Source organism: Chlorocebus sabaeus, chromosome 16 (assembly GCF_047675955.1).
Source record: "Chlorocebus sabaeus isolate Y175 chromosome 16, mChlSab1.0.hap1, whole genome shotgun sequence".
In the NCBI taxonomy this organism is placed as follows: Eukaryota; Metazoa; Chordata; class Mammalia; order Primates; family Cercopithecidae; genus Chlorocebus; species Chlorocebus sabaeus.
Genome location: NC_132919.1, coordinates 64,226,416 through 64,254,028, shown reverse-complemented (window position 1 = coordinate 64,254,028; position 27,613 = coordinate 64,226,416). Strand labels below are relative to the sequence as shown.

General features: G+C 39.8%; 2 protein-coding genes across 3 annotated transcripts in view; one reads left to right on the top strand and one right to left on the bottom strand.

Annotated features, from left to right (window-relative positions):
- The window catches only part of EFCAB3 (EF-hand calcium binding domain 3), a 160,773-nt gene that overhangs the window by 48,855 nt on the left and 84,305 nt on the right, over positions 1-27,613 (top strand). For both annotated transcript variants that reach the window (XM_073005148.1, XM_073005149.1), the window contains 7 exons: positions 1,295-1,399; positions 2,175-2,228; positions 6,840-6,944; positions 10,465-10,518; positions 19,874-19,978; positions 20,581-20,634; positions 23,750-23,854. In XM_073005148.1, coding sequence (XP_072861249.1) covers positions 1,295-1,399; positions 2,175-2,228; positions 6,840-6,944; positions 10,465-10,518; positions 19,874-19,978; positions 20,581-20,634; positions 23,750-23,854 — 582 coding nt within the window. The remainder of the gene's footprint in view (positions 1-1,294; positions 1,400-2,174; positions 2,229-6,839; positions 6,945-10,464; positions 10,519-19,873; positions 19,979-20,580; positions 20,635-23,749; positions 23,855-27,613) is intronic.
- Positions 14,506-15,155, bottom strand: LOC103243282 (large ribosomal subunit protein eL29). The gene has a single exon (XM_008012300.3). It carries the CDS (start codon positions 15,109-15,111, stop codon positions 14,638-14,640), a length of 474 nt encoding a protein of 157 aa, XP_008010491.1. The 5' UTR covers positions 15,112-15,155; the 3' UTR covers positions 14,506-14,637.

The window sequence follows — 27,613 nt, the reverse complement described above, 5'->3', positions numbered from 1 at the left end:
AGAATTTTCTTTTGCTGGAATTGGAAAGGATTGGGACATCTGATTTGTCTGCCTTAAGTGCATCTTTAGCTTTTGTTCCCTGCCAAGAGAGCTACTGTAAACATGATGAACATTCATAAAACCCACTGGACTTTCTGTAGGAAGTATGGCAAGTTCCAACCCCACAAAGTGACACAGTGCAAGAAGGGCAAGGATTCTCTGTATGCCCAGGGAAAGCAGTGTTATGACAGGAAGCAGAGTGGCTATGATGGGTAGACTAAGCCGATTTTCCAGAAAAGCCTAAAACCACAAAGAAGATTGTGCTGAGGCAAGAGTGTGTTGAGCCCAACTGCAGATCTCAGCGAATGCTGGCTGTTAAAGAGAACTGAAAGGAACTAAAGCAAGAAAGGGCCAAGTGATTCAGTTCTGAGCTTCATCTTTGGTTTTATTAAGAAAACAGTAAAACCTTGAGGTTATGTTCAAACAATAAATAAAGAAATTGCATCTTCAAGCAGAGAAAAGAGCCATGAAAAGAGCCAGAGAAAGGAGCCATGGTGAAGGAAAATTGTACACAGTCATCCTAAGAGCAGACTGGGAGATGGTTGCAGGGGCAAAGATAACTGGTGATTTCCACTCTCATAACCAGGAACTAAAACTAAGTTTGTTACCAAAGAAATTTGTTAGCTTTGTGTCTTATTCATGCTTGTGATAGTTTGGTTTTCACCTGTCTGTTTCCCTCTAGCACTTTACATTAAAGTTCTAAGAATAAAAAATCTCTACATGCTAGTGTTCCTGTGGCACGAAAAAAGAGGTGAGCTTGAGAGGTTGCATCTGACTTCCTAGCCACCCTTAAGGAAGGAAGCACAAGAAATTCACTGTATTACAGCTACCAAGAAGAGGAAAGCAGACTCACCAAATCCCTGAGGCATGACAGAGAGCCAGACCAGGTTAAGATAGAAGCCCCTAGAGAAAGGCCCTGTATGATGCCAAAACATGCAATTAAGAAAATTTTGCACAATCGAGATTCCAATGTTTGCACAAAATTCTATTTTAAATGCAGTGTTTCCCTTTCTGATACATTTTCTCACTCTATCTATTTACTGGTGAATGTTTTTATCTAATGGCTTACAGCCTAATTTTCACTATCATTGTTTTAGAAAACAGCTCTAAGATTATGTCTGAGCAATAGCTGGCATTATCGCCAGATTTATTTCATTAATGTTTAATCAGCAAATGATGCCACATGAACATTTTTCTTAATATAGAATCATCATTCTTCAAACTTTAAACCACTTTCACTTTTTACTTTTTAAAGGTGAGAAGGTTGATGCTAGGAACCTGGAAAATTTTCTGGAAAATATGGGGATAAATCTCACAGAAGATAAAGGCATGCAACTGCTGAATAATCTTCCAATTGATGGTAAGCATTAAAAATATCACACCAAACCAGGCGTGGTGGCACATGCTTGTGGTCCCAGCTACTCAGGAGGCTGAGGCGGGAGGATTGCTGGGGCCCAGGAGGTCAAGGCTGCTTTGAGCAGTGATCACGCCACTGCATTTCAGCCTGGATGACAGGGCAAGTCCCTGTCTCAAAAAGTTTAAATTTAAATTTAAAAAATCGTAGTAAAACCAGATGCAGTGACTCACACCTGTAATCCCAGCACTTTGGGAGGCTGAGGTGAGAGGATCGCTTGAGTTCAAGAGTTCAAGACCAACCTGGGAAACATAGTGAGACCCCATCTTTACAAAAAAAAAAAAGTTTAAAAAGTAGCCAGGCACAGCTGCACGTACCTGTAGCCCCAGCTACTTGGAAGGCTGATGTGGGAGAATCACTTGAGCCCAGGAGGTGGAGTCTATAGTGAGCTGAGATCCTGTCACTGCACTCCAGCCTGGGAGACAGAACAAAACCCTGTTTCAACAACAACAAAATCATAGGATTCTTTGAAGAAGGCCGAGCATATGAACTTTTGTGACTAATACTCCCTATGTAAGGAATGTTCCATGTCCCTCCAACAAAATGATGTCATCAAATTGAGAACTGTTTCCATTCCTGAGTTTTATTCTTGAAAATGAAAAAGTATAAATTTCTGGAATAAAATATTTTAAAATGTACATTCTGAAATTATGTATGTTTTGTGCTATTTTTTAAATATCTACATTGCTACCTGAGACTTGAATTTTTCTCTGTCTTGCAGCCAAAGGAAAGGTATATGTGAACAGATTGATGAAAGAATTGAGAGGTCTTGAAGGTGAGTGAGAAGTAAGATAAAAAGGCAGGTAAAACTGAAGTCCTCAAGCTTTACTGTTGTTTTCAAAAACCCTTCCTATTTCACAATTTTCAGATTATTAATCCTACTGTCCCAACTGTTTATTAATTCATTGTTTATCCTTATGTGCTTTAAGCACATTACAATCACTAAAATGGTTTAACTACAGTAGACTCAAAAACAGTAGTTCCCAAATAAAGTTGTGCATCAGAATCACCAAGAAAAAAACACTGTTTTAGCATTCAGATCACTAGGCCCTTTTTCTGTCATACTGATCTTGGATTTCTAGAGCTAGTACCTAGAAACACGTTATTAAAAAGTTTTGAGGAGGAGGGACCAAGATGGCCCAATAGGAAGAGCTCTGGTCTACAGGTCCAGCAAGACCATCACAGAAGGTGGGTGATTTCTCCTTTTCCAATTGAGGTACCCAGTTCATCTCATTGGGACTGGTTGGGCAGTGGGTCCAACCCATGGAGGGCAAGCAGAAGCAGGGTAGGACATTGCTTCACCCAGGAAGTGCAAGGAGCCAGGGACCTCCCTCCCCACATCCAAGGGAAGCCATGAGGAACTGTGCTACCCCGCTGGGTTACTACACTTTTCCCACAGTTTTTGCAATCTGCAGATCAGGAGATTCCCTCATGTGCCTACACCACCAGGGCCCTGGGTTTCAAGCACAAAACTGGGCAGCTATTTGGGCAGACACTGAGCTAGCTGCAGGAGTATTTTTTTGAACCCCAGTAGTGCCTGGAACCCCAGTGAGACAGAACCATTCACTCCTCTGGAAAGCGGGCTGAAGCCAGGGAGCCAAGTGGTCTCGCTCAGCAGGTCCCAGTCCCATGGAACCCAGCAAGCTAAGAACCACTGGCTTGAAATTCTCACTGCCAGCACAGCAGTCTGAAGTCAAACTGGGATGATCAAGCTTGGTAGAGGGGGGAGCGTCTGCCATTATTGAGGCTTTAGTAGGTAGTTTTCCCCTGACAGTGCTAAGGAAGCTGGGAGGTCTGGGGTGGGCACAGCAAAGCAGCTGTGGCCAGACTGCTTCTCTAGATTCCTTCTCACTGGGCAGGGCATCTCTGAAGGAAAGGTAACAGCCCCAGTCAGGGGCCTACAGACAAAATCCCCATCTCCCTGGGACAGAGCACCTGGGGGAAGGGGTGGCTGTGGGCCGCAGCTTCAGCAGATTTAATCGTTCCTGCCTGCTGTCTCTGAAGAGAGCAGCTGATCCTGACAAGAGGGATTCTCCTAGCACAGCACACCAGCTCTGCTAATGGACAGACTGCCTCCTCAGGTGGGTCCTTTACCCCTGTGCCTCCTGACTGGGAGAAATTGCCCAACAGGGGTCGACAGACATCTCATACAAGAGAGCTCCAGGCCAGTGCCCCTCTGGGACGAAGCTTCCAGAGGAAGGAGCAGGGAGCAATCTTTGCTATTCTGCAGTCTCCACTGGTGATACCCAGGCAAACAGGGTCTGGAGTGGACCTCCAACAAACTTCAGCAGACCTGCAGAAGAGGGGCCTGACTTTTAGAAGAAAAACTAACAAACAGAAAGCAACAACATCAACATCAACATAAAGGACCCCCACACAAAAACCCTATCCAAAGGTCATCAGCCTCAAAGATCAAAGGTAGATAAATCCACAAAGATGAGGAAAAACCAGCACAAAAATACTGAAAACTCCAAAAATCAGAATGCCTCTTCTCCAAATGATCACAACTCCTCTCCATTAAGGGCACAAAACTGAATGGAGAATGAGATTGACAAATTGACAGAAGTAGGCTTCAGGAGGTGGATAATAGCAAACTCCTCTGAGCTAAAGGAGCATGTTCTAACCCAATGCAAGGAAGCAAAGAACCTTGAAAGTAGGTTACAGGAACTGGTAACTAGAATAACCAGTTTAGAGAGGAACATAAATTACCTGATGGAACTGGAAAATACAGCCCAAGAACTTTGTGAAGCATACACAAGTATCAATAGCTGAATTGATCAAGTGGACGAAAGCATATCAGAGATTGAAGATCAACTTACTGAAATAAGGTGTGAAGACAAGATTAGAGAAAAAAATAATTAAAAGGAATGAACACACCTCCAAGAAATATGGGACTATATGAAAAGACCAAACCTATGATTGATTCATGTACCTGAAAGTGATGGAGAGAATGGAAACAAGCTGGAAAACACACTTCAGGAAATTATCCAGGAGAACTTCCCCAACCTAGCAAGACAGGCCAACATTCAAATTCAGTAAATACAGAGAACACCACTAAGATACTCCTCGAGAAGAGCAACCCAACGACACATAATCATCAGATTCTCCAAGGTTGAAATGAAGGAAAAAATGTTAAGGACAGCCATAGAAAATAGTCAGGTTACCTACAAAGGGAAGCCCATCAGACTAACAGTGGATCTCTCTGCAGAAATTCTACAAGCCAGAAGAGAGTGGGGGCCAATATTCAACATTCTCAAAGAAAAGAATTTTCAACCCAGAATTTCATATCCAGCCAAACTAAGCTTCATAAAGTGAAGGAGAAATAAAATTCTTTCCAGACAAGCAGATGCTGAGGGCTCTGCTTCCTCACCAGGCCTGCCTTACAAGAGCTCCTGAAGAAAGCACTAAATATGGAAAGGAAAAACTGGTACCAGCCACTGCAAAAACATACCAAAATATAAAGACCAACGACACTATGAAGAAACTGCATCAACTAATGTGCAAATTGAACAGCTAGCATCATGATGACTGGATCAAATTCAAACATAACAATATTAACCTTAAATGTAAATGGGCTAAATGCCCCAATGAAAAGACGCAGATTGGCAAATTGGATAAAGAGTCAAGACCTGTCAGTGTGCTGTATTCAGGAGACCCATCTCACATGCAAAGACACACATAGGCTCAAAATAAAGGGATGGAGGAATATTTACCAAGCAAATGGAAAGCAAAAAAAAAAAAAAGCAACGGTTCCAATCCTAGTCTCTGATAAGACAGACTTTAAACCAACAAAGATCAAAAAGGACAAGGCTATTACATAACGGTAAAGGGATCAGTGCAACAAGAAGAGCTAACTATCCTAAATATATATGCACCCAATACAGGAGCACCTAGATTCATAAAACGAGTTCTTAGAGACCTATAAAGAGACTTGGACTCTTACACAATAATTGTGAGAGACTTTAACACCCCACTGTCAATATTAGACAGATCAATGAGACAAAAAATTAACAAGGGTATTCAGGACTTGAACTCAGCTCTAGACCAAGTGAACCTAATAGCCATCTACAGACTACTCCACCCCAAATCAACAGAATATACATTCTTCTCAGTGCCACATAGCACTTATTCTAAAATCAACCACATAATTGAAACTAAAACACTCCTCAGCAAATGCAAATGAACAGAAATCATAACAAACTGTCTCTCAGACCACAGTGCAATCAAATTAGAACTCAGGATTTTAAAACTCACTCAAAACCACACAACTGCATGGAAATTGAACAACCGAACAACCTGCTCCTAAATAAAGAAGTTATTTACCCACGTACCCATCAATGATAGACCGGACAAAGAAAATGTAGCACCATGGAATACTGTGCAGCCATAAAAAGGAATGAGTTCATGTCCTTTGCAGGCACATGGATGAAGCTGGAAGCCATCATTCTCAGCAAACTAACAGAAGAACATAAAACCAAACACCCCATGTTCTGCCTCATAGGTGGGAGTTGAACAATGAGAACACATGGACACAGGGAGGGGAACATCACATACCAGGGCCTGTCAAGGGGTGAGGGGCAAGGAGAGGGAGAGCATTAGGACAAATACCTAATGCATGTGGGGCTTAAAGCCTAGATGACGGGTTGATAGGCACAGCAAGCCACCATGGCACATGTATACCTATGTAACAAACCTGCACGTTCTGCATATGTATCCCAGAACTTAAAATAAAAAATAAAGAATAAAATGAACAGAAAAAGTGTCCCAGAAGATATTGGTCAACAGATATAAAGTCATAGGTTGGAGGAATAGGTTCTGGTGTTCTATTGCCGAACAAGATGGCTATATTTAATAATAACGTATTGTGTGTTTCAAGCTACAAGAATGCGTTTTGAATATTCTCACCACAAAGAAATGGTTAATATTTGAGGTGATAGATATGCTAATTACACTGATTTGATTATTCCACAATGTTTACATGTATCAAAACATCACATCATACCCTTTAAAATATACAATTATTATTTGTCAATTAAAAATATAAAAATTTTAAAAATATTTCCAGAGGACTATGATGGAGTAAACCCATGGACTTTATTTAGTTAGTTATTTTTCTCCATTATTTTAGCAAGTTTCAGACCCTATTATGCAGACACATTTATAAAGGCTGATTTTAGTCTTAGTTCTGCTAAAAGCAATAACAGAATCCCACAGCTCAGGGTTTAGAAATTCCTGACTTAGATACTAAAAACCATGTTTACTTGAATAGTTTCATTGTTCTTTGCCCTTCTTTCTACATATAGAATTGATGCCTAGGTGTGAGCTAGAATTACCCGCTCTTTATATCATTACAAATTTTCTTGTGTTCATCCCCTTATTTCTTAAGGAACAAAAGTGTCTTCAGATAAGATGGAAAATTTCATGAAAAGCATGGGAATTGATCTCAAGGAGAAAGAAATCCAGGCACTGAAGGACCACCTACCAGTTGATGGTGAGAGTTTTGAATATCAGTATGCCCCTTAGTAAACCTTTGAACATGAAACTAGTAGTGGGGCTGGAATAATTGAAGGGGCTAGAATGATTGAAGATAGGATACATATGAAAAGAAATGAAAGAGTAAGACCTTCCCTATAACTACCAAACTGAACCCAATGGCTACCACTTGGGAAGAATCACCAAGAATACTGCCAACATAAATGGCAAGTGTCAACTCACTATGTAACACCACTGGAAATGCCAAGATTTAACAAGAATACACAGGACATTAATCTTTTAGTCCCTAATGGTAATCCAGCGTTAAATAGCAATGACCAACACTGTGTAGTCCTGACACATGCAAGGCACTCTTCTAAGCACTTTCATTTATCAACTTATTTAATCTTGCAAACAACCCTAAAAGGTAGGTTCTGTTTTTATCCCAATTCTACATATAAGGAAACTAAGGCACGAAAAAATCAAGTCACTTGCCCAAAGGCAGAGAGCTAGTAAATGATGGAACCAGGAAAAGAACCTAGGCAATCTGGCTCCAGAAACTGTCTCTTTTTTTTTTTTTTTTTTTTTTTTTTTTTTTTTGAGACGGAGTCTCGCTCTGCCGCCCAGGCTGGAGTGCAGTGGCCGGATCTCAGCTCACTGCAAGCTCCGCCTCCCGGGTTCACGCCATTCTCCTGCCTCCGCCTCCCGAGTAGCTGGGACTACAGGCGCCCGCCACCTCGCCCGGCTAGTTTTTTGTATTTTTTAGTAGAGACGGGGTTTCACCATGTTAACCAGGATGGTCTCGATCTCCTGACCTCGTGATCCGCCCGTCTCGGCCTCCCAAAGTGCTGGGATTACAGGCTTGAGCCACCGCGCCCGGCCCAGAAACTGTCTCTTAACCACAATGCTATACTTCCATGAGCTAATAGAATTAACGAATTTTAAAAGGTATATAGTAATGTTACAAATGAAATTAATTAAACTTGGCATATTTTAGATGGTCTTATGCTAGTGGAACTGAGAAAAATTCATCAGGAAATTCTGGGGGACTACTGCTCCAGAAAGGAAATCATAAAAATATATGATTAATCCAAGTCAGTGAATACTGTATGTGCTTTTCTAAATCAGTAGTACCTTTCATTCTTCCATTCTATCAGCTTTAAAGACTATGATGCATCAGGCACTGTTCTAGGTCCTTGGTACCTTTGCCTTAATAAGTAAGCAGTTTTCAAAACATGACTTTTTCTTTTGTTTTTAAATCCCTTCTATAGCTCTTTCAATCTACCAGTGCAATAAATGTAGATACTTGTGGTTGCCCTGTTGTCCTAGTATCTTGGAACATCACCAGCACAGTGATTTAAAGTGTGAGGCCCTTAATATAATTCCTATAATATAATATAAATGTAGAATAGCTTGTACATCTGTTTAACCATCTGAGATAGGATAGAATATTGTTTCAGAACCTAATGGGCCTCAGTGGAGCTAATTGGAGACATAGAAAGGGAAGAGTGTGGTGGCATGTTATTTACAGGCAAACTTTTATCCAAAAAAAGTTCTTCCTTGTCCTATTTAAAAGTTATAATGGTAACCATATTACTACTAATAATAAGGTATTATAAAACTATAAAATAATACCAGTCTAGACGCAGTGGCTCACCTCTGTAATCCCAGCACTTTGGGAGACTGAGGCAAGAAGATCTCTTGAGACTAGAAGTTCAAAACCAGCCTGGGCAACATAGCAAAACCTCATCTCTAAAAATTATTTCTTTTAATTATCCGGGAACAGCCAGGTGCAGTGGCTCACACCTGTAATCCCAGCACTTTGGGAGGCCAAGGCAGGTGGATCTCGTGAGGCCAGGAGTTCAAGACCAACCTGGGCAACACAGTGAAACCCCGACTCTACTAAAATTACAAAAATTAACTGTGCATGGTGGTACATACCCATAATCCCAGCTACGCAGGAGTCTGAGGCAGGAGAACTGCTTGAACCCAGGAGGTGGAGGTTGCAGTGAGCCAAGATCATGCCACTGCACTCCAGCCTGGGCAACAGAGCGAGACTCTATCTAAAATATATATCCAGGGATGGTGGTATGTGCCTATAGTCCTAGCTACTTGGGAGAGTGAGGCAGGTGGATTGTCCAGCCTAGGTGACAGAATGAGTCCCTGTCTCAAAAAAAGAAAAAAAAAAAAAATACCGGTAAAAGAATGTCATAATTGCTGGGTGTGGTAGCTCACACCTGTAATCCCAGCACTTTGGGAGGCCAAGGTGGGTGGATCATGAGGTCAGGAGTTCGAGACCAACCTGGCCAACATAGTGAAACCCTGTCTCTACTAAAAATGCAAAAAGTTAGCTGGGCATGGTGGCGGGCACCTGTAATCCCAGCTACTCAGGAGGCTGAAGCAGGAGAATCGCTTGAGCTTGGAAGGCAGAGGTTGCAGTGAGCCAAGATCATGCCATTGCACTCCAGCCCGGGGCAACAGTGCGGAAAAAAAAAAAGATTATCATAATTTTGAAAGTATTTTAAAAGAACAAATATAAATTCTGTGTCTAAGAATCTGGAATATAATAATTTTAAAGCTAATTCATTATTTATAATATGTTTGCATTTTGCTAGAACTATAATTTAGTAAATGTTTATGGAGCATCAATCTTGTGCAAACCATTACAGTAATGCCTAGGTGATACTAAGAACGCAAAGTGATTCTTGGTATCTTGTCCCCAGATAAACTTATAGTCTTAGGAATATTACAAATAATACAACAGTGTGAACATATTTGACCAGTGATGAATTGACACCCTTGACCAAGTCATAAGTAGAAAATGAGTGTGTCCTTCAGCAGCTGTAAGGTTCCAAACTGAATCTTGCCTATGAGAGTAATAACATCTCTTAACTACTAGCTTAACCTCCCAATCCAGTGTCTCTCAAACTTGCAATCTTACAAACTGCTTAAAATTTATCCGCTGACTTCCAGTGACTTCAGACTTCAATTTGAGAAATACTGATCAAAGAAACTAAGTACATGGTCTGTGAAAATATATTTTAATTGAGAATGGTCATGGCAAAATAAAAGTTTTGTCATCACAAATGGACTTTAACTGGATATATCAACATGACAACCTAAGAGCAACCAGACATGGATACCAACGATCTAATCTTTTAGTGGATAGCTTAGTGCCAAAGTCATCAAAAGCCTAAAGGTAAAGTCAGCGTTGACAAAAATGGAAATACCATTTTTAAACAAAATTTTTTAATTCTCAAATTTCCAACCCCTGAATAGATTAACTTACTAGATAATAGATTGTCTTGAAGGAAAGAAGAATGCTTTAAGCTTTACTCCTGCATTGTGAAATGTAGATTTTTATTGTTTATAGGATAAATAGTAGTAGCTATATTATTTCAATTCATGAGCATTGGACTTGGAAAAATGAACTTCTAGGGAAATGTTTTGTAATAATTGACTTTTGAGTTTCTATTTCAGAATTTAAGGCCCTTATATCATTTTTCCATAAATCTTTTTGACGCCTTTTTATCTTAAAGATAATGGGAAGACTGATTTGAATACGATGATGGATGAAGTTAAAAATGTTACAGGTGAGTGAGATGTTACAGTAAATACTGCATTGTGTGATCTTAAAGTTTTATATGGAACTATATTTTTAACCCAATAATGTTTCTTCCACTCATTTATTTAACAATTATTTATAGAGTATTTACCACATGCCAGACATTGTTCTAGGCATATAGGCTACATCAGTAAATAGTACGAAGGTCGCTGCCTCCTGGAGCTTAGATTCTAGCGGGGGAAATAAGCAATAAACAATAAACATTAAACATAAGTACATTATATAATATGTTAGAAAGTGTTATATGCTCTGGAAATAAGTGAAAAGTAGATAAAGGAGATTGGGGGAGCAGGGTGTGTTGGGGAAAGAGGCGGGTGTGTTGGGGAAAGAGGCAGGTGTGTTTTTAAACAGATAATCAGGCCTTCTTGAGAAGGTGACATTTGAGCAAAAACTTGAAAGAGGTGAGGGTTTTGACATGTGGCGATTTCTAGACAAAAAGTGTTTCAGACAAAGGGGACAAGGACAAAGGCAGGAGCATGCCTGGTATATTCAAAGAACAACAAGAAGGTCAGTGTAGCTGAAGCTGAGTAACTAAGTAAAAAAGTAATAGGGAGACCGGACATGGTGGCTCACACCTGTAATCCCAGCACTTTGGGAGGCCAAGGCGGGCAGATCACCTGAAGTCAGGAGTTCAAGACCAGCCTGGCCAACATGGTGAAACTCCATCTCTACTAAAAGTGCAAAAATTAGCCGGGCGTAGTGGTGCATGCCTGTAGTCCCAGCTACTCAGGAGCCTGAGGCAGGAAAACCACTTGAACCCAGGAGGCAGAGGTTGCAGTGAGCTGAGATCAGGCCACTGCACTCCAGCTTGGGTGATAAAGCCAGACCCCATCTCAAAAAAAAGTAATAGGGGATGAGAAGAGAAAAGTAATGGGTGCATTACTTATTTTTGAAAACCCTGCAAGGACTTGGGCTTATTTTCTGAGATAAACAGAAAGCTATTGTAGGGTTTAAAACCGAGGTGTAATATGATCTGACCTATGTCAGGGGAGAGGGGAGGGGAGTGGAGGAGAGAGGGTAGGGGAGAGGGAGGGGAAGGGAGGGTAGGAAAGAGGGGAGGGGAGGAGAGGGGAGGGGGAGTGGAGATGGGAGGCGAGGAGGGGGAGGGGGAGGGGAGGGGAGGAGAGAGGGGAGAGGGAGAGGAGGAGAGGGGAGGGGGAGTGGAGATGGGAGGGGAGGGGGGAGGAGAGGGGAAGGGATGGGGAGGGGATGGGGAGGGGAGGGAATGGGGGAGGAGAGGGGGAGGGAAGGGGAGGAGACAGGGGAGAGGGAGGGGAGGAGACATGGGAGAGGGAGGGGAGGAGACGGGAGGGGGAGTGGAGATGGGAGGGAAGGGGGGAGGGAGGAGAGGGGAGGGAGGAGAGGGGAGGGGAGGAGAGGGGAGGGGAGGAAGCAGGGAAACCATTTTGAGGGCCTTTAGAGTAATCAATGTTAGGGATGCTGGTGACATAACCAGAGTAGAAGGCAATGGCTGGATTCTGGACACATTTTTTAAAGAGTCAAAAGAATTTTCTGGAGGATTAGATACAAAGTACTAGATAAAAGGACAAGTCAAGAATGGTTCTAAAATTTTTGTCTTGAACAACTAACTAAAAGGATAGTCTTGCCATTAACTGAGATGAAAAAAAGTTACCAGTAGTACAAGTTTGGGTGGAAGAAAATTAGGAATCCAATTTGGGACATTTTGGGATAACTAATAGACCTCCAAATGCAGATGTCAAGTACAAGCTTACTAAACAGACTCAAATTCAAGAAATATATCTTGGGTAAAAATATAAAATTGAAAGTCATAGGCATATAGATGGTATTTAAAGCCACGAGATTGAATGAATTCACTCAAGGAGTGAGTATAAGTGAAGAAGAGGACTAAAGAATGAAACCTGGAGTACTTCAATATTAAGAGGTGCTAAAGCAAAGAAGATGAAGAGTAGCCAGTGATGTAAGTGGAAAACCAAGATAATAAGGTGCCCTGAAAACCAGATGAGGAAGATTAAATTAAGTTGGGTACCCCCAGAAAACAAACCCTGAAATGAGGATTACATATACAGGTAGTTTGCTTGGGAAGGGAGCTCAGGGGAGCAGAGAAGTGAGACATAGATAAAAGCAGCCAATAAAGTGTTTATCAAACAAGTTACCATTGCAGGTAACTAGAGCTTAATCACACTGGGGAATATCTGGTAAATGACATGGCCTCAAGAGAGGGGTAATAGAGCTAGGTTATTTTCACACCAACTCATATCAGTCATTGGTTAAAAACTGCTTAAGGGGCCGGGTGCGGTGGCTCACACCTATAATCCCAGCACTTTGGGAGGCTGAGGCAGGCAGATCACGAGGTCAGGAGATCGAGACTATCCTGGCTAACACAGTGAAACCCTGTCTCTACTAAAAAAAAAAAATACAAATATATTAGTCGGACGTTGTGGTGGGTGGCTGTAGTCCCAGCTACTCGGGAGGCTGAGGCAGGAGAATGGTGTGAACCTGGGAGGTGGAGCTTGCAGTGAGCCGAGATCGCGCCACTACACTCCAGCCTAGGTGACAGAGCAAGACTCTGTCTCCGAAAAAAAAAAAAAAAAAAAAAAATGCTTAAGGGAGGGGAAAGCAGTATTACTCTGCTGGCATTTCTACCCATCTAAGCATAGGCAGTGTGGACTCTGGCAGCTGAAGAAATCCCTCAGACAAAGAGATACTAGTAACTGAAAGTGAAAGTGAACAAGCATGCATTGATATGAGGGGATATGAGCAGGGCATCTATAGCATCTGCTACAGTTACCAGACAAGAAGGCAAATCAATAGTCAAATGCTGCTGATAGGTCAAGTAACATGAGAACCGAGAATTGACAATTGCATATAGCCACACGGAGGTCACTGGTGATATCCAAAAGAGAAACTTCAGGCAGTGAGATGGAAAGAAGCCTAAGTGGAATGAGTCTGAAAGAATGGGAAGATAGGATTTAGAAACTGTATGAATATCTAAGGCGTTTCACTGCAAAAGAGAGCAAAGTGGAATAAGGGGATAAGTAAAGTGGTGAAAATGGTGGTAAGAGAAGGCTTCTTTTTTTGATTAAAGAGATGAAGCAGTAATCAAGTGAAAGAAGAGGAAATCGTGGTTTGAAAAGAGGAAGGAAGGTGTGAAGTAGTCATAAAGAAGAGTAGGAAAATTAAGGAACCAGCAAAGTATAGTATGATTGCTCCAGGGCATTAAAGACCCACTTGAGGTTCACAATCAATGTAAAGTGAGGACAGTCAGCATAGTTTGCTTTAGTTCTAGTTAGCTACATGGCTGCAGGCACAGAGTAGTAGAGACTTGCATTTAACCAGCAATGGGGTTTTGTCAAGTGAGTATATTAAAAGCAAGAACAGAGTAACTTAAAACCAATCTTCTGCAAGATGTAAATACACTTAAAGCTTTCCTTACTCACTGATGCTTTTACCTTCCTAGTCCTTTGTGGGTTCGTCCTTCTTAGTGATATCAACAAAAGCCAGTCTTTGTCTAAAAGTATGTTTATTTTACACTCATCTTTGAATCATAGTTTGACTGAATCTAGACTTGTAGATTGTCATTCTATCTTAGAACTCTAGAAACTAATGATGCTTTTTGTTGTTGTTGTTGTTGTTGTTGTTGAGATGGAGTCTCACTCTGTCGCCCAGGCTGGAGTGCAGTGGTACCATCTTGGCGCTACAATCTTTCTACATATATTTGAACTTCTATTTATCAAAACAAAAAAAACTCTGTTTCCACCTAATAAGATACAACTATTCTTCATATAAATGAAGATATTCTTTCTCACCCTTTCCACAGAATGAAGAGAAATAAAGTTCCAACAGTCCATCTCAGGGAGATAGTCATACTATCTCTGAGCTGTGTTAATTACTTACAAAATTTAGGTACAGCGCTATCTGAATATTCTGTTACCTAAAGTCTAAATTGTAAAGTTAACCTATGACAAAACTAATATTTTTTTTTTTTCCTGCCTCAGGTTTATTTGTACAAATAGCACAGGAGGACCCCAGCCCCATGCAGATGGCAGCCCAGAGGTGGGGGTGGGGGGTCGCACCAGTCCTTCTGTCCTCAGGTTGGCAGAGATACCTACTCTGTAGCCTTTGTAGTGGCCTGGGCACCTTTGGGAGCCTGAGCTGGAATTGAAGCTGGAGCTGCAGCCTGGGCCTTGGTTTGATCCTTGGCCTTGGCCTTGGCCTTTGGCCGGCACAGCCGGAGCCCCTTGGCAATGCGAGCACGAGCACGCTTCCCAAGCTTGGGGTGGGCAATGTAGGCAAGTCGATCAAGCTTGCGGCTGACACCCTTTGGGATCTTGGGCTTAACTTCCTTGGGCTTTACGAGGGCCTTGACAGCCTCGGCACGTGCACTCATGGCCTTGGCATTGTTGGCCTGCATCTTCTTTAGGCCCTTCTTGTTGTGCTTCTTGGCAAAGCGCATGTTCCTCAGGAACTTGGGGTCCACCCCCTTAAGAGATTCGTATCTTTGTGATCGGGGTTTCTTGATACCATTTCTGTGCCATTTTCGGGACTGGTTGTGTGTGGTGTGGTTCTTGGACTTGGCCATGTCTGCACCTTTAGCCGCGGATCCCCTATTTTTTTTTTTTTGAGATGGAGTCTCGCTCTGTCGCCCAGCCTGGAGTACAGTGGCCGGATCTCAGCTCACTGCAAGCTCCGCTTCCCGGGTTCACACCATTCTCCTGCCTCAGCCTCCCGAGTAGCTGGGACTACAGGCGCCGCCACCACGCCCAGCTAGTTTTTTGTATTTTTTAGTAGAGACAGGGTTTCACTGTGTTAGCCAGGATGGTCTCGATCTCTTGACCTCGTGATCCACCTGTCTCGGCCTCCCAAAGTGCTGGGATTACAGGGTTGAGCCACCGTGCCCGGCCCAAAACTAATATTTAAATTAAAAATGGAAAGAAGGAAAAGAAAATATATACCATGTGCACGTGTGCACACACACATATATACACATATAGACACATATATATACACACACTATATATAATGTATTCATATATTGATTGTTTTCTGGACTCTCTTTGCTGTTAAAATAAGCTGTCTTAATTGGGTGTGTTTGTTTGTTTGTTTGTTTGTTTGTTTTGGAGGAGGACAGAGTCTTGCTGTCTGGAGTACAGTGGTGCAATCTCAGTTGACTACAACCTCCGCCTCTTAGGTTCAAGCAATTCTCCTGCCTCAGCCTCCTGAGTAGCTGGAACTCCATGCACAAGCCACATGCCTGGCTAATTTTTGTATTTTTAGTAGAGATGGGGTTTCACCATGATGGCCAGGCTGGTCTCAAACTTCTGACCTCAAGTGATCCATCCACCTTGGCCTCTGAAAATACTGGGATTACAGGTGTGAGCCACCATACCCAGCCTTAATTATTTATTAATAGCTACTTTTTCTCTTGTAACTTTTAAGATTATCTCTATCTTTGAAGTTTTCATTATAATGTCTCCAAGTATACACTTATTTTCATTTTCATTTTCTGCTCAAGACTTGTGATTCCTGAAACTAAAAGTTCAGGCCTTTCATCAATTCTTGAAAATTTTCAGCCTTTATGTTTCAAATATTACCTCTTTTTTTCTTTTACTTTTAGAAACTCCCATTATGTATATGATGGACCTTCTTATTCTGTCTTTCCTATCTTTTTTCCATATTTTCCACTTTTTATATTGTTCTCCTAATTTTTAGAATTTCTCAAATCTCTCTTCCAGTTCACTAATTCTCTCTACAACTCCCTCTCACACTGTTTATTGAAAATGTCAATAACAATTTATTTCTAGATATTGTTTTATATCTTTTGCACACTAGCCTGTTCTTTTCCTCAATTTCTTATTCTTATGCTTCTATCTATGCCCTTTCTTTCTCTTTAATGGGTTTAATTTATTTATTTATTTGAGTCAGAGTCTTATTGTGTCACCCAGGCTGGAGTGCAGTGGCATGATCTCAGCTCACTGCAGCCTCCACCTCCTGAATTCAAGCGATTCTTGTGCCTTAGCCACCCAAGTAGCTGGGATTACAGGCATGTGCCACCACACTGAAATAATTTTTTTTGTATTTTTAGTACAGACAGGGTTTCACAGTGTTGGCCAGGCTGGTCTCGAACTCCTGGCTTCAAGTGATCCACCTGCCTCAGCCTCCCAACATGCTGGAGATTACAGATGTGAGCCACTGTGCCCAGCCTCTTTAATGGGCTTTAAATATGCAGTATTTCAAATCTGTGTCCCTATCATGTGCCCAAGAATGCTTGGGCCATAAAACAAAGCTGTTGCCAAATCTGGTCAGATAACCCACTAGGGTTATCTTCACATCAAATTGAGTATATATCTCAGCACCATAGGAAAAGTTAATTAAAAAAAAAAAAAGAAAAAAAATTGAGTACATATCGGCTGGGCGCGGTGGCTCACGCCTGTAATCCCAGCACTTTGGGAGGCCGAGGCGGGCGGATCACAAGGTCAGGAGATCGAGATCATGGTGAAACCCCGTCTCTACTAAAAATAGAAAAAAAATTAGCCGGGCGCAGTGGCGGGCGCCTGTAGTCCCAGCTACTGGGGAGGCTGAGGTAGGAGAATGGCGTGAACCCGGGAGGCGGAGCTTGCAGTGAGCCGAGATTGCGCCACTGCACTCCAGCCTGGTCGACAGAGCGAGACTCCGTCTCAAAAAAAAAAAAAAAAAAAAAAAAAAAAATTGAGTACATATCAACCTGACTCTTAAAACCCTCTCTATTTCCTGAAACCAAAAATTTTTCTTTCTTTCCGACAAACTCAGCCATCCATCTACAATTATTTTGTCATTTTTAAATCCATTTTAGATATTTGTAGTAAGTAGGATGTCCTACTCTATTGTTTTGCTGGAAACAGAAGTTGTGTTCATAATTTCTAAGCAGTTTATGATCTCAGTTTCAACTTATTTAACTCAGCAGTTATTTATAATTTTATTTTATTTATAATTTCCAAGTAGAGAGGCTTTATTAAAACTGTTTCTGTGATTGATTTTACATTTTTTCTTCTTTTATTTTTACATTTATTTATTTATTTATTTATTTATTTATTATTATTGAGACGGAGTCTCACTCTGTCACCAGGCTGGACTGCAGAACGATTTCAGCTCACTGCAACCTCCATCTCCCAGGTTCAAGCAATTCTCCTGCCTCAGCCTCCCAAGTAGCTGGGACTATAGGAGCACACCACCACGCCCAGCTAATTTTTGTATTTTTAATACAGACAGAGTTTCACCATGTTGACCAGGATGGTCTCAATCTGTTGACCTCGTGATCCAGCCACCTCAGCCTCCCAAAATGCTGGGATTACAGGTGTGAGCCACCACACCCAGCTGACTTTAAATTATAATTAGAATATGACTAATATACTTTTTGCCTTCGAGTAATTTGTTGAGATTTAAATTTTTGTCTTAGAACATGATCAATTTTAGTAAATGTTGCAATAATATTTGCCAAAAAAGTCATAGTCCTGCTTGTTAATTATGATTTTTTTTTTTGAGACAGAGTCTCCCTCCATCACACAGGCTGGAGTGCAGTGGCCCGATCTCTGCTCACTGCAACCTCTGCCTCCAGGGTTTAAGTGACTCTCTTGCCTCAGCTTCCTGAGTAGCTGGAATTACAGACACATGCCACCACACCCAGCTAATTTTTGTATTTTTATAGAGCCAGGGTTTTACCATGTTGGCCAGGCTGGTCTCAAACTCCTGACCTCAAGTGATCTGCCCACCTCAGCTTCCCAGAGTGCTAGGATTACAGGCATGAGCCACCACACCTGGCCTAATTATGTTTTATATATTGAGCAGTTTCAATGTCAGTTTTACCCCTTCAAAAATTTTGTTTTATTCACATAGTAAACACTCAGTAATGATCAAGTGAATGAACTCTCTGAAGTTTCAATCAGTAATGTATTTTGCTTTGCTGACATTCAAACAATTAATTAACTCATTCTACATTTAGCTGATCATTGGCTATGTGCCAGGCATTATGCTAGATTTTGAGAGAAAGACATGATCCCTGACTTCCCAAGTTTACAATGTAATTATATAAATGTAAATTCACTCAAGGTGAAATATATTACAAGGAGTCAGATTTTATTGTCATTTTTAACTTACCCCATAATTAAGGCAAAAGAACAAGAGGGAAGGGGATAGGGAGGACTAAAAAGAAGAAGAAAGAAGAAAAAGAAAATTAAAAGTAGAGGTGTTCTTGTAGTAGTCAAATTATTTATATTAACCATGAAACAGCTCCCAAATTATTGAAAAATTATACAATTTCTATTTTACTTATGATATGATATTGTTTTATCATTGTAAGAGATTTTATTTTACTTAGGTTAAAAGAAAAATTTCTGACTCCCCTCCTTGACTCTAAATAGCTAAACAAGGCCTGGTACAGTGGTTCCCACCTGTAACCCTAGCACCTTGGGAGGCCAAGCCAGATGGATCACTTGAGGCCAGGAGTTCAAGACTAGCCTGGGTAACACAGGGAGACCCTATCTCTACAAAAAGTACAAAAAATTAGCCCCGCGTGCTGTTGCATGCCTGTAGTCCCAGCTACTCCGAGGGCCTGGGGTGGGAGGATTGCTTAAGCCTAGGAGGTCAAGGCTACAGTGAGCCGTGATCGTGCCACTGCACTCCAGCCAGGATGGCAGAGTGAGACCTTGTCTCAAAATAGTAAATAAATAAATAAATAGCTAAACAAGCTTTTACTGTTCTTTACTCTTCCCCCAGCAGCTGAGGATTAGATATATACACACATACATTATATATAATTATATATACAAACACAGGTACATATATATGATATATAATGTTATATGTAGTTATAATGTTATATGTTAATCATAATTACTTCTATTATATGTTGATTATAATTACATATAATGTTGTATATAATTTGATATAGTTTGGCTGTGTCCCCACCCAAATCTGAACTTGAATTGTGTCTCTCAGAATTCCCACATGTTGTGGGAGGGAACCACGGGGAGTTAATTGAATCATGGGGGTCAGTCTTTCCCATGCTATTCTCATGATAGTGAATAAGTCTCATAAGATCTGATGGGTTTATCAGGGGTTTCTGCTTTTGCTTCTTCCTCATTTTCTCTTGCCGCCACCATGTAAAAAGTGCCTTTCACCTCCCACCATGATTCTGAGGCCTCCCCAGTCATGTGGAACTGTAAGTCCAATTAAACCTCTTTTTCTTCCAGTCTTAGGTATGTCTATCAGCAGCATGAAAATGGACTAATACATAATTATAATGTCATAATATAAAATATGACATAATTCTTATATTCTCACCTATGACTATTTCCCTTCCTCTAAAGGAGAGAAGATTCATGCTGGGGATGTGAAAAATGTTCTGGAAAATATGGGAATAGAGATCACAAATAAGGAGCACAAAAAGCTTCTGAAAACTCTGCCAGTTTCTGGTAAGCATTTACATGTATTCTGCTTCACTGATGTCTAAAAATATATTCATTCAACACTTACTGAAGATCATTGTCTATGTGGCACTATCTAAAACCTGAGAGCGCAGGGACCATGTCTGATTCTCCAAGTCCTTACCCTCTTGAAAACTTCAAAGAGGTTGGTTTTAAGGTTTTGTGTTAGAAATTCTAATATTTGAAACAGTTGTGTCAATTAAAAATGTTTTTTAAAAGGCCCAGTCCTAGCATTTCTAAAAATCCTATTATTATTATATTGGTTTAGGAAACATGAACCTCTTCAGTCAGAAGTCCTATCATAAGACAATTTCTTTTGCCCTAGGAAAAAGATAAGACTTAAGGTATAAACTGAAAAAAAAGTAAGAGCAGAAGGGGTAGAAAAAGTGAAGAAAGAAAAGATGAAGGTAAATTAGAGAGGGGAAAACAAGAAAAGAAAGGCTATGTGTTCACTACACTGAATTTTGCAAATATCTTTCATTTCATTGAGATTGAATTGTAACAAATTTCTAAATTTTCCCTTCCTGTAAGTATATATTTTAATTTTTATGAATCTCTGAAAGCATTATTAATCATGTTTTATCCTACAGCTGATAAAAAGGTGTTTAAGAAAGAATTATTGGATGGTGTGAAATCCTTCAGAGGTAAGTGAGGAAAAGGATAAGGACAATAATATTTAAGATTGTTCTAATTGGTTTTTTCTAATTACATAAATAAGCAGAAAATTATGCATTTTATTCAACAAATACTCAAGTGTCTACTAGATGCTGGGTATTTGAGAATAATCTGGAATATATATAGTAGCATACAGAAAAAAATGTAATTACCCACAATTTCAAGTAATGTTACCTTTTCTATTATAGATATCTCTAATCTTTTTCCTGTGCATATATGTGTATTATTAAACTCTTACTAGAAATGTTATATGTCCTGCATTTAATCCTAAAATTTTAGTGTAATAATTTCACCATGTTATTTAAAATTTCTTTGTAAACATCATTTTAATAATTATATCATCTAGTTTTATTATAATTTACTTAATCATTGTTCTCTTGTTGAACATTTACTTAGTGTTTTTCTCTTATATGTCTCTGATCTTCATACATAAATCTTGATCCAGCTTTAAAGTCATTTTCTTTGGATATATTCTTCCAGCAGGAATTTGCACCTCCATACATAGTATTACCATCATGCCCTAACCACAGTACATTATTTTTATATTTTTTACTCTTGTTCATTTGATGGATGAAAAACTTGAATTAATTTGATGAAAAAATGAATCTAATTATTGTTCTGATTTTTTTGTTATCAATAAAGTTGAAAATGTTTTTATATTGGTGATATGTAGCTGTGGTCCCAGCTACTCAGGAGGCTGAGGCAGGAGGATCACTTGAGCCCAGGAGTTTGAGGCTGCAGTGAGCCTGGATGGCAAAGCCAGACCCTGTCTCAAAAAACATATTAAAATAAAAACAATTTTTAAATCAGCTTTGTATTTTTGTATTAGTCCATTTTCATGCTGCTGATAAAGACATATCTGAGACTGGGCAATTTAGAAAATAAAGAGGTGTAATGGATTTACAGTTCCATGTGGCTGGGGAGGCCTCACAATCATGGTGGAAGGCAAGGAGGAGCAAGTCACACCTTACATAGGTGGTGGCAGGCAAAGAGAGAGAGCTTGTGCAGGGAAACTCCCCATTATAAAACCATCAGATCTTGTGAGTCTTATTCAGTATCACAAGAGCATGAGAAAGACCTGCCCCCATGATTCAGTTAACCTCCCACCAGGTCCCTCCCACAACACGTGGGAATTCAAGATGAGATTTGAGTGGGGATACAGCCAAACCGTATCAATTGTTTTATATTTAAATCATGGAATTCTCACAAGGATAGTGGTTGTTTTCTCTTTAATGGAAAAGAAAGCTTAATTTGAGAATTTTTTCATTCATCAAACAGACTGGCATAGTGTTGGGAGTGTGGTGGGGGAGGGGCTACACAAAGCAGAAGATAGTTCTTACTTTATTTATTTATTTATTTATTTTTGAGATGGAGTTTCACTCTTGTTGCCCAGGCTGGAATACAATGGCACAATCTCAGCTCACTGCAACCTCCACCTCCTATGTTCAAGCGATTCTCCTGCCTCAGCCTCCCAAGTAGCTGGGATTACAGGCATGTGCCACCACACCCAGCTGATTTTGTATTTTTAGTAGAGATGGGGTTTCTCCATGTTGGTCAGGCTGGTCTTAAACTCCCGACCTCAGGTGATCCGTCCACCTCAGCTTCCCAAAGTGCTGGGATTACAGGTGTGAGCCACCATGCCCGGCCGATAGTTCTTACTTTCAAAGAGTTTATAATCTACTTAGAGAACAAAATATATACGTAAAATCACTCATAGAAAATTTTGATCAGGACCATAAGACAGGGCAAGAAAAAGATTTAAGCTGGGCGTGGTGGCTCACACCTGTAATCCCAGCACTTTGGGAGGCCATGGCGGGTGGATCACGAGGTCAGGAGTTCGAGACCAGCCTGGCCAACAAGGTGAAACCCTGTCTTTACTAAAAATACAAAAATTAGCTGGGCATGGTGGCACACACTTGTAGTCCCAGCTATTCAGGAGACTGAGGCAGGAGAATAGCTTGAACCCAGGAGGCAGAGATTGCAGTGAGCCAAGATCATGCCACTGCACTCCAGCTTGGGTGACAAAGTGAGACTTTGTCTCAAAAAAAAAAAATTTAAAAATTAAAAAAATGTTTAAGAACATACATAAAAAAGGAAAAAATTTTTCAGAAAAAACATGTTTTATATCATTATATCTTTTAATCTATTAGAGTCCAAACATTGTTTCTATTAATATAAATGACCTCTTTATAGATTAAACATTAGCACATTGTCATATCTATTGTAAATATTTTCCCAATTCGTTATCTGCATTTTATTTTATTGTATTTTTACAACAGCTTTATTGAGATATAGTTCATATACCATACAATTAACCTACTTAAAATATATAATTCAGTGGGTTTTAGTATACTAACAGAGTTGTGCAGTATCACCACAATCAGCTTTAGAATATCTCAGCACTGCAGAAAGAAACTGAATACCCATTAGCAGTCACTACTTATACCCCCCAACTCTTGCAGACCTAGGCAACTACAAATCCACTTTTTATCCATTATGTTGTATTTTGATATATGGCCACTTTTCATGTTTATGTGTTTAATTTTATCAGTCATTTCTTCTGTGATTGACTTTTAAGTCCTTTACAAGCTAACCAGTATGTGAAGAATCACATATACTTAGTTTTCTTTGTTTTTCTATTATTTCACTTTTTACATTTAATTATTCAATTTATCTGAAATATATATTGACTCTTTTTAAATCCCCGTATTTCAGAATGATTTGATTAAAACTACACCAATAGTTTTCAGTAATTTTCCCCCATTGACTGGAGTCCTCCTTTATGTACAGTTACACTTGGGAGATAATTTATTATTACTGTAGCAAGTTTCAGATCTTACTTTTTGACAGAATAACATGATTTGGTTGTTATCTCTGTCTAATTCATCAGAAATGCCAAACTCTTTACTTCTCCTCCTCAATATAAACTTCTCCCAGAAGTTTAATTTTGGAAGCATAGTCTGTTCCTGACTCCCACATGACTTGCTGTAAATAGCTTTTCTGCTTTCATTTCTGAGTAGGGGTTGAGAGTGTGTATTTTTCATTTTATGACATCCTTATCTACTTTTTCTTGTTTCTGTGAAGGAGGGCAGGTTAATGTCAATGACCTAACAAGTGTTTTACAAAACACTGGGTTCAGACTCGAAGAAAAAGAAATCAAGGACCTGAAGAGTCACCTGCCAGTGACTGGTGAGCATTTAAGACACCTTTATCCTGTAGATAATGACTAGTCTACTGTGAAAGCAAAGAGTAAGACATATTGGAGAGAGAAAAACTGGGGATAGAGATAAATAATTTAAGAGACTGTTAATAAGGTACAGGTGATAAGGGCCTTACATGGGAACCACACATATGTGCGGAAGACTGATTTGATGTGGTGGGTGAAAGGGAGGGAGCTACCAAAGTGTGAACCAGAAGTTTATCACTTATATGACTGCCAAAAAACAATTTTTAAAAACAGGGAGAAGGATAGCAGGGGAAGCAGAATGAAGAAAAATCTTTGAAATATAGTTGAATTGAGGTATTTATAGGACACTCAGTATCAGACAATTGAAAATGCATTCCCTAATTATTAGTGTTATTCATCTTCAAACAAGGTACATCAAACCATGAGAATCATCACCAGGGTTAAAATAGTGTCTCAGAGTGTCTCTATGAGGACAAGAATACTAAAAGAATGGAAAGATAGAATAAAGGAATATTTGAGAGATAAAGAATGGAATAAAAGAGTAGGATAAGGAAGAAAGAAATAACAGAAAGAGATGAGGGGAGGGTAAGAGAAAATAAAAAGGATAAGAAGAGATGATGAAAAGATACATCCATCAGGATATAGACCAATCTCCTTTTTTGAATTATTTTTATATATACTTTTTTATTATTTCAATAGTTTTGGGGGAACGGGTGGTATTTGGTTACATGGATAAGTTATTTAGTGGCAATTTCTGAGATTTTAGTGCACCCATTACCTGAGCAATGTACACTGCACCCAATGTGTAGCCTTATCCCTCACTCCACTTCTAACCTTCCCCTCGAGTCCCCAGAGTCCATTATATCATTCTTATGCCTTTGCATCCTTATAGCTTAGCTCCCACTTATAAATGAGAACATACAATGTTCATTTTTCCATTCCTGAGTTATTTCACTTAGAATAATGGTCTCCAACTCCATCCAAGTTGCTGCAAATGCCATTATTTCATCCTTTTTATGGCAGAGTAGTATTCCATGGTATATATATACCACATTGTCTTTATCCATTCATTGGTTGATCGGCATTTAATGTGGTTCCATATTTTTGCAATTGCAAATTGTGCTGCTATAAACATGCATGTTCATATGTCTTTTTCATATAATAACTTATTTTCCTCTGGGTAGATACCCAGAAGTGGGATTGCTAGATCAAATGGTAGATCTACTTTTAGTTCTTTAAGGAATCTCCATACTGTTTTCCATAATGGTTATACTAGTTTACATTCCCACCAACAGTATAAAAGTGTTCCCTTTTCACCACATCCACACCAACATCTATTATTTTTTGATTTTTAAATTATGGCCATTCTGGTACTGGTACCAAAACAGAGATATAGACTAATGGAACAGAATAGAGCCCTCAGAAATAATACCACACATCTACAACCATCTGATCTTTGACAAACCTGACTAAAACAATAAATGGGGAAAGGATTCCCTATTTAATAAATGATGCTGGGAAAAAACTGGCTAGCCATATGCAGAAAGCTGAAACTGGATCCCTTCTTTACAACTTATACAAAAATTAATTCAAGATGGATTAAAGACTTAAATGTTAGACCTAAAACCATAAAAACCCTAGAAGAAAACCTAGGCAGTACCATTCAGGACATAGGCATGGGCAAGGGCTTCATGTCTGAAACACCAAAAGCAATGGCAACAAAAGCCAAAATTGAGAAAGGGGATCTAAATAAACTAAAGAGCTTCTGCACAGCAAAAGAAACTACCATGAGAGTGAACAGGCAACCTACAGAATGGGAGAACATTTTTGCAATCTACCCATATGACAAAGGGCTAATATCCAGAACCTACAAAGAACTCAAACAAATTTACAAGAAAAAAAAAACCATCAAAAAGTGGGCGAAGGATATGAACAGACACTTCTCAAAAGAAGACATTTATGCAGCCAACAGATACATGAAAAAATGCTCATCATCACTGGCCATCAGAGAAATGCAAATCAAAACCACAATGAGATACCATCTCATGCCAGTTAGAATGGCAGTCATTAAAAAGTCAGGAAACAACAGGTGCTGGAGAGGATGTGGAGAAATAGGAATACTTTTACAGTGTTGGTGGGACTGTAAACTAGTTCAACCATTGTGGAATACAGTGTGGCAATTCCTCAAGGATCTAGAACTAGAAATACCATTTGACCCATACATCTCATTACTGGGTATATACCCAAAGGATTATAAATCATGCTGCTATAAAGACACATGCACAAGTATGTTTATTGTGGCACTATTCACAATAGCAAAGACTTGGAACCAACCCAAATGTCCATCCATGATAGACTGGATTAAGAAAATGTGGCACATATACACCATGGAATACTATGCTGCCTTAAAAAAGGATGAGTTCTTGTCCTTTGTAGGGACATGGATGCAGCTGGAAACCATCATTCTCAGCAAACTATCACAAGGACAAAAAACCAAACACCGCATATTCTCACTCATAGGTGGGAATTGAACAATGAGAACACTTGGACACAGGAAGGGGTACATCATACACCGGGGCCTGTTGTGCAGTGGGGGGATGGGGGAGGGATAGCATTAGGAGATATACCTAATATAAATGATGAGTTAATGGGTACAACACACCAACATGGCACATGTATACATATGTAACAAACCTGCACATTGTCCACATGTACCCTAGAACTTAAAGTAGTATATACATATATGTAAATATGGCCATTCTTGCAGGAGTAAGTTGGTATCACCTTGGGGTTTTGATTTGCATTTCCCTGATCATTAGTGATGTTGAGCATTTTTCATACATTTGTTGGCTGTTTGTGTATCTTCTTTTGAAAATTGTCTATACATGTCCTTTACACACTTGTTGATGGGATTGTTTTTTCTTGCTGATTTGAGTTCCTTGTAGATTCTGGATGTTTGTCCTTTGTTGGATGCATAGTTTGCAAAGATTTTTCTCCCACTCTGTGAGCTGTCTGTTTACTCTGTTGATTATTTCTCTTGCTGTGCAGAAGCTTTTTAATTAAGTCACATCTATTTATCTTTCTTTTCATTGCATTTGTTTTTGGGTTCTTGGCCATAACATCTTTCCCTAAGCCAATGTCTGGAAGAGCTTTTCCGATATCATCTTCTAGAATTTTTATGGATTCGGGTCTTAGATTTAAGTCTTTGATCCATCTTGAGTTGATTTTTGAATAAGGTGAGAGATAAGGGTCCAGTTTCATTCTCCCACGTGTAGCTTGCCAATTTTCACAGCACCATTTGTTGAATAGGGTGTCCTTTCCCCACTTTGTGTTTTTTTTTTTTTTTCGTTTGTTTTGTTCTGTTTGTAGATATGGGGTTTCACTGTGTTGTCCAGGGTCCTGGCCTCAAGTGAGCTACCTGCCTTGGCCTCCCAAAGTGCTGGGATTACAGGCGTGAGCCACCATGCCTGACCTCTTGATGTTTTTGTTTGCTTTGTTGAAGATCTGTTGGCTGTAAGTATTTGGCTTTTTTCTGGGTTCTCCATCCTGTTCCATGCCTATTTTTATACTAGTACCATGCTGTTTTGGTGACTATGGCCTTATAGTATAGTTTGAAATCAGGTAATGTGATTCCTCCAGATTTGTTATTTTTGCTTAGTCTTGCTTCGGCTATGTGGACTCATTTTTGGTTCCATATGAATTTTAGAATTGTTTTTTCTAGTTCTGTGAAGAATGATAGTGGTATTTTGATGGGAATTGTG

Excerpts from the sequence above, each read along its gene's own strand:
- LOC103243282 (XM_008012300.3), bottom strand. The coding sequence starts at position 15,111 with ATGGCCAAGTCCAAGAACCACACCACACACAACCAGTCCCGAAAATGG.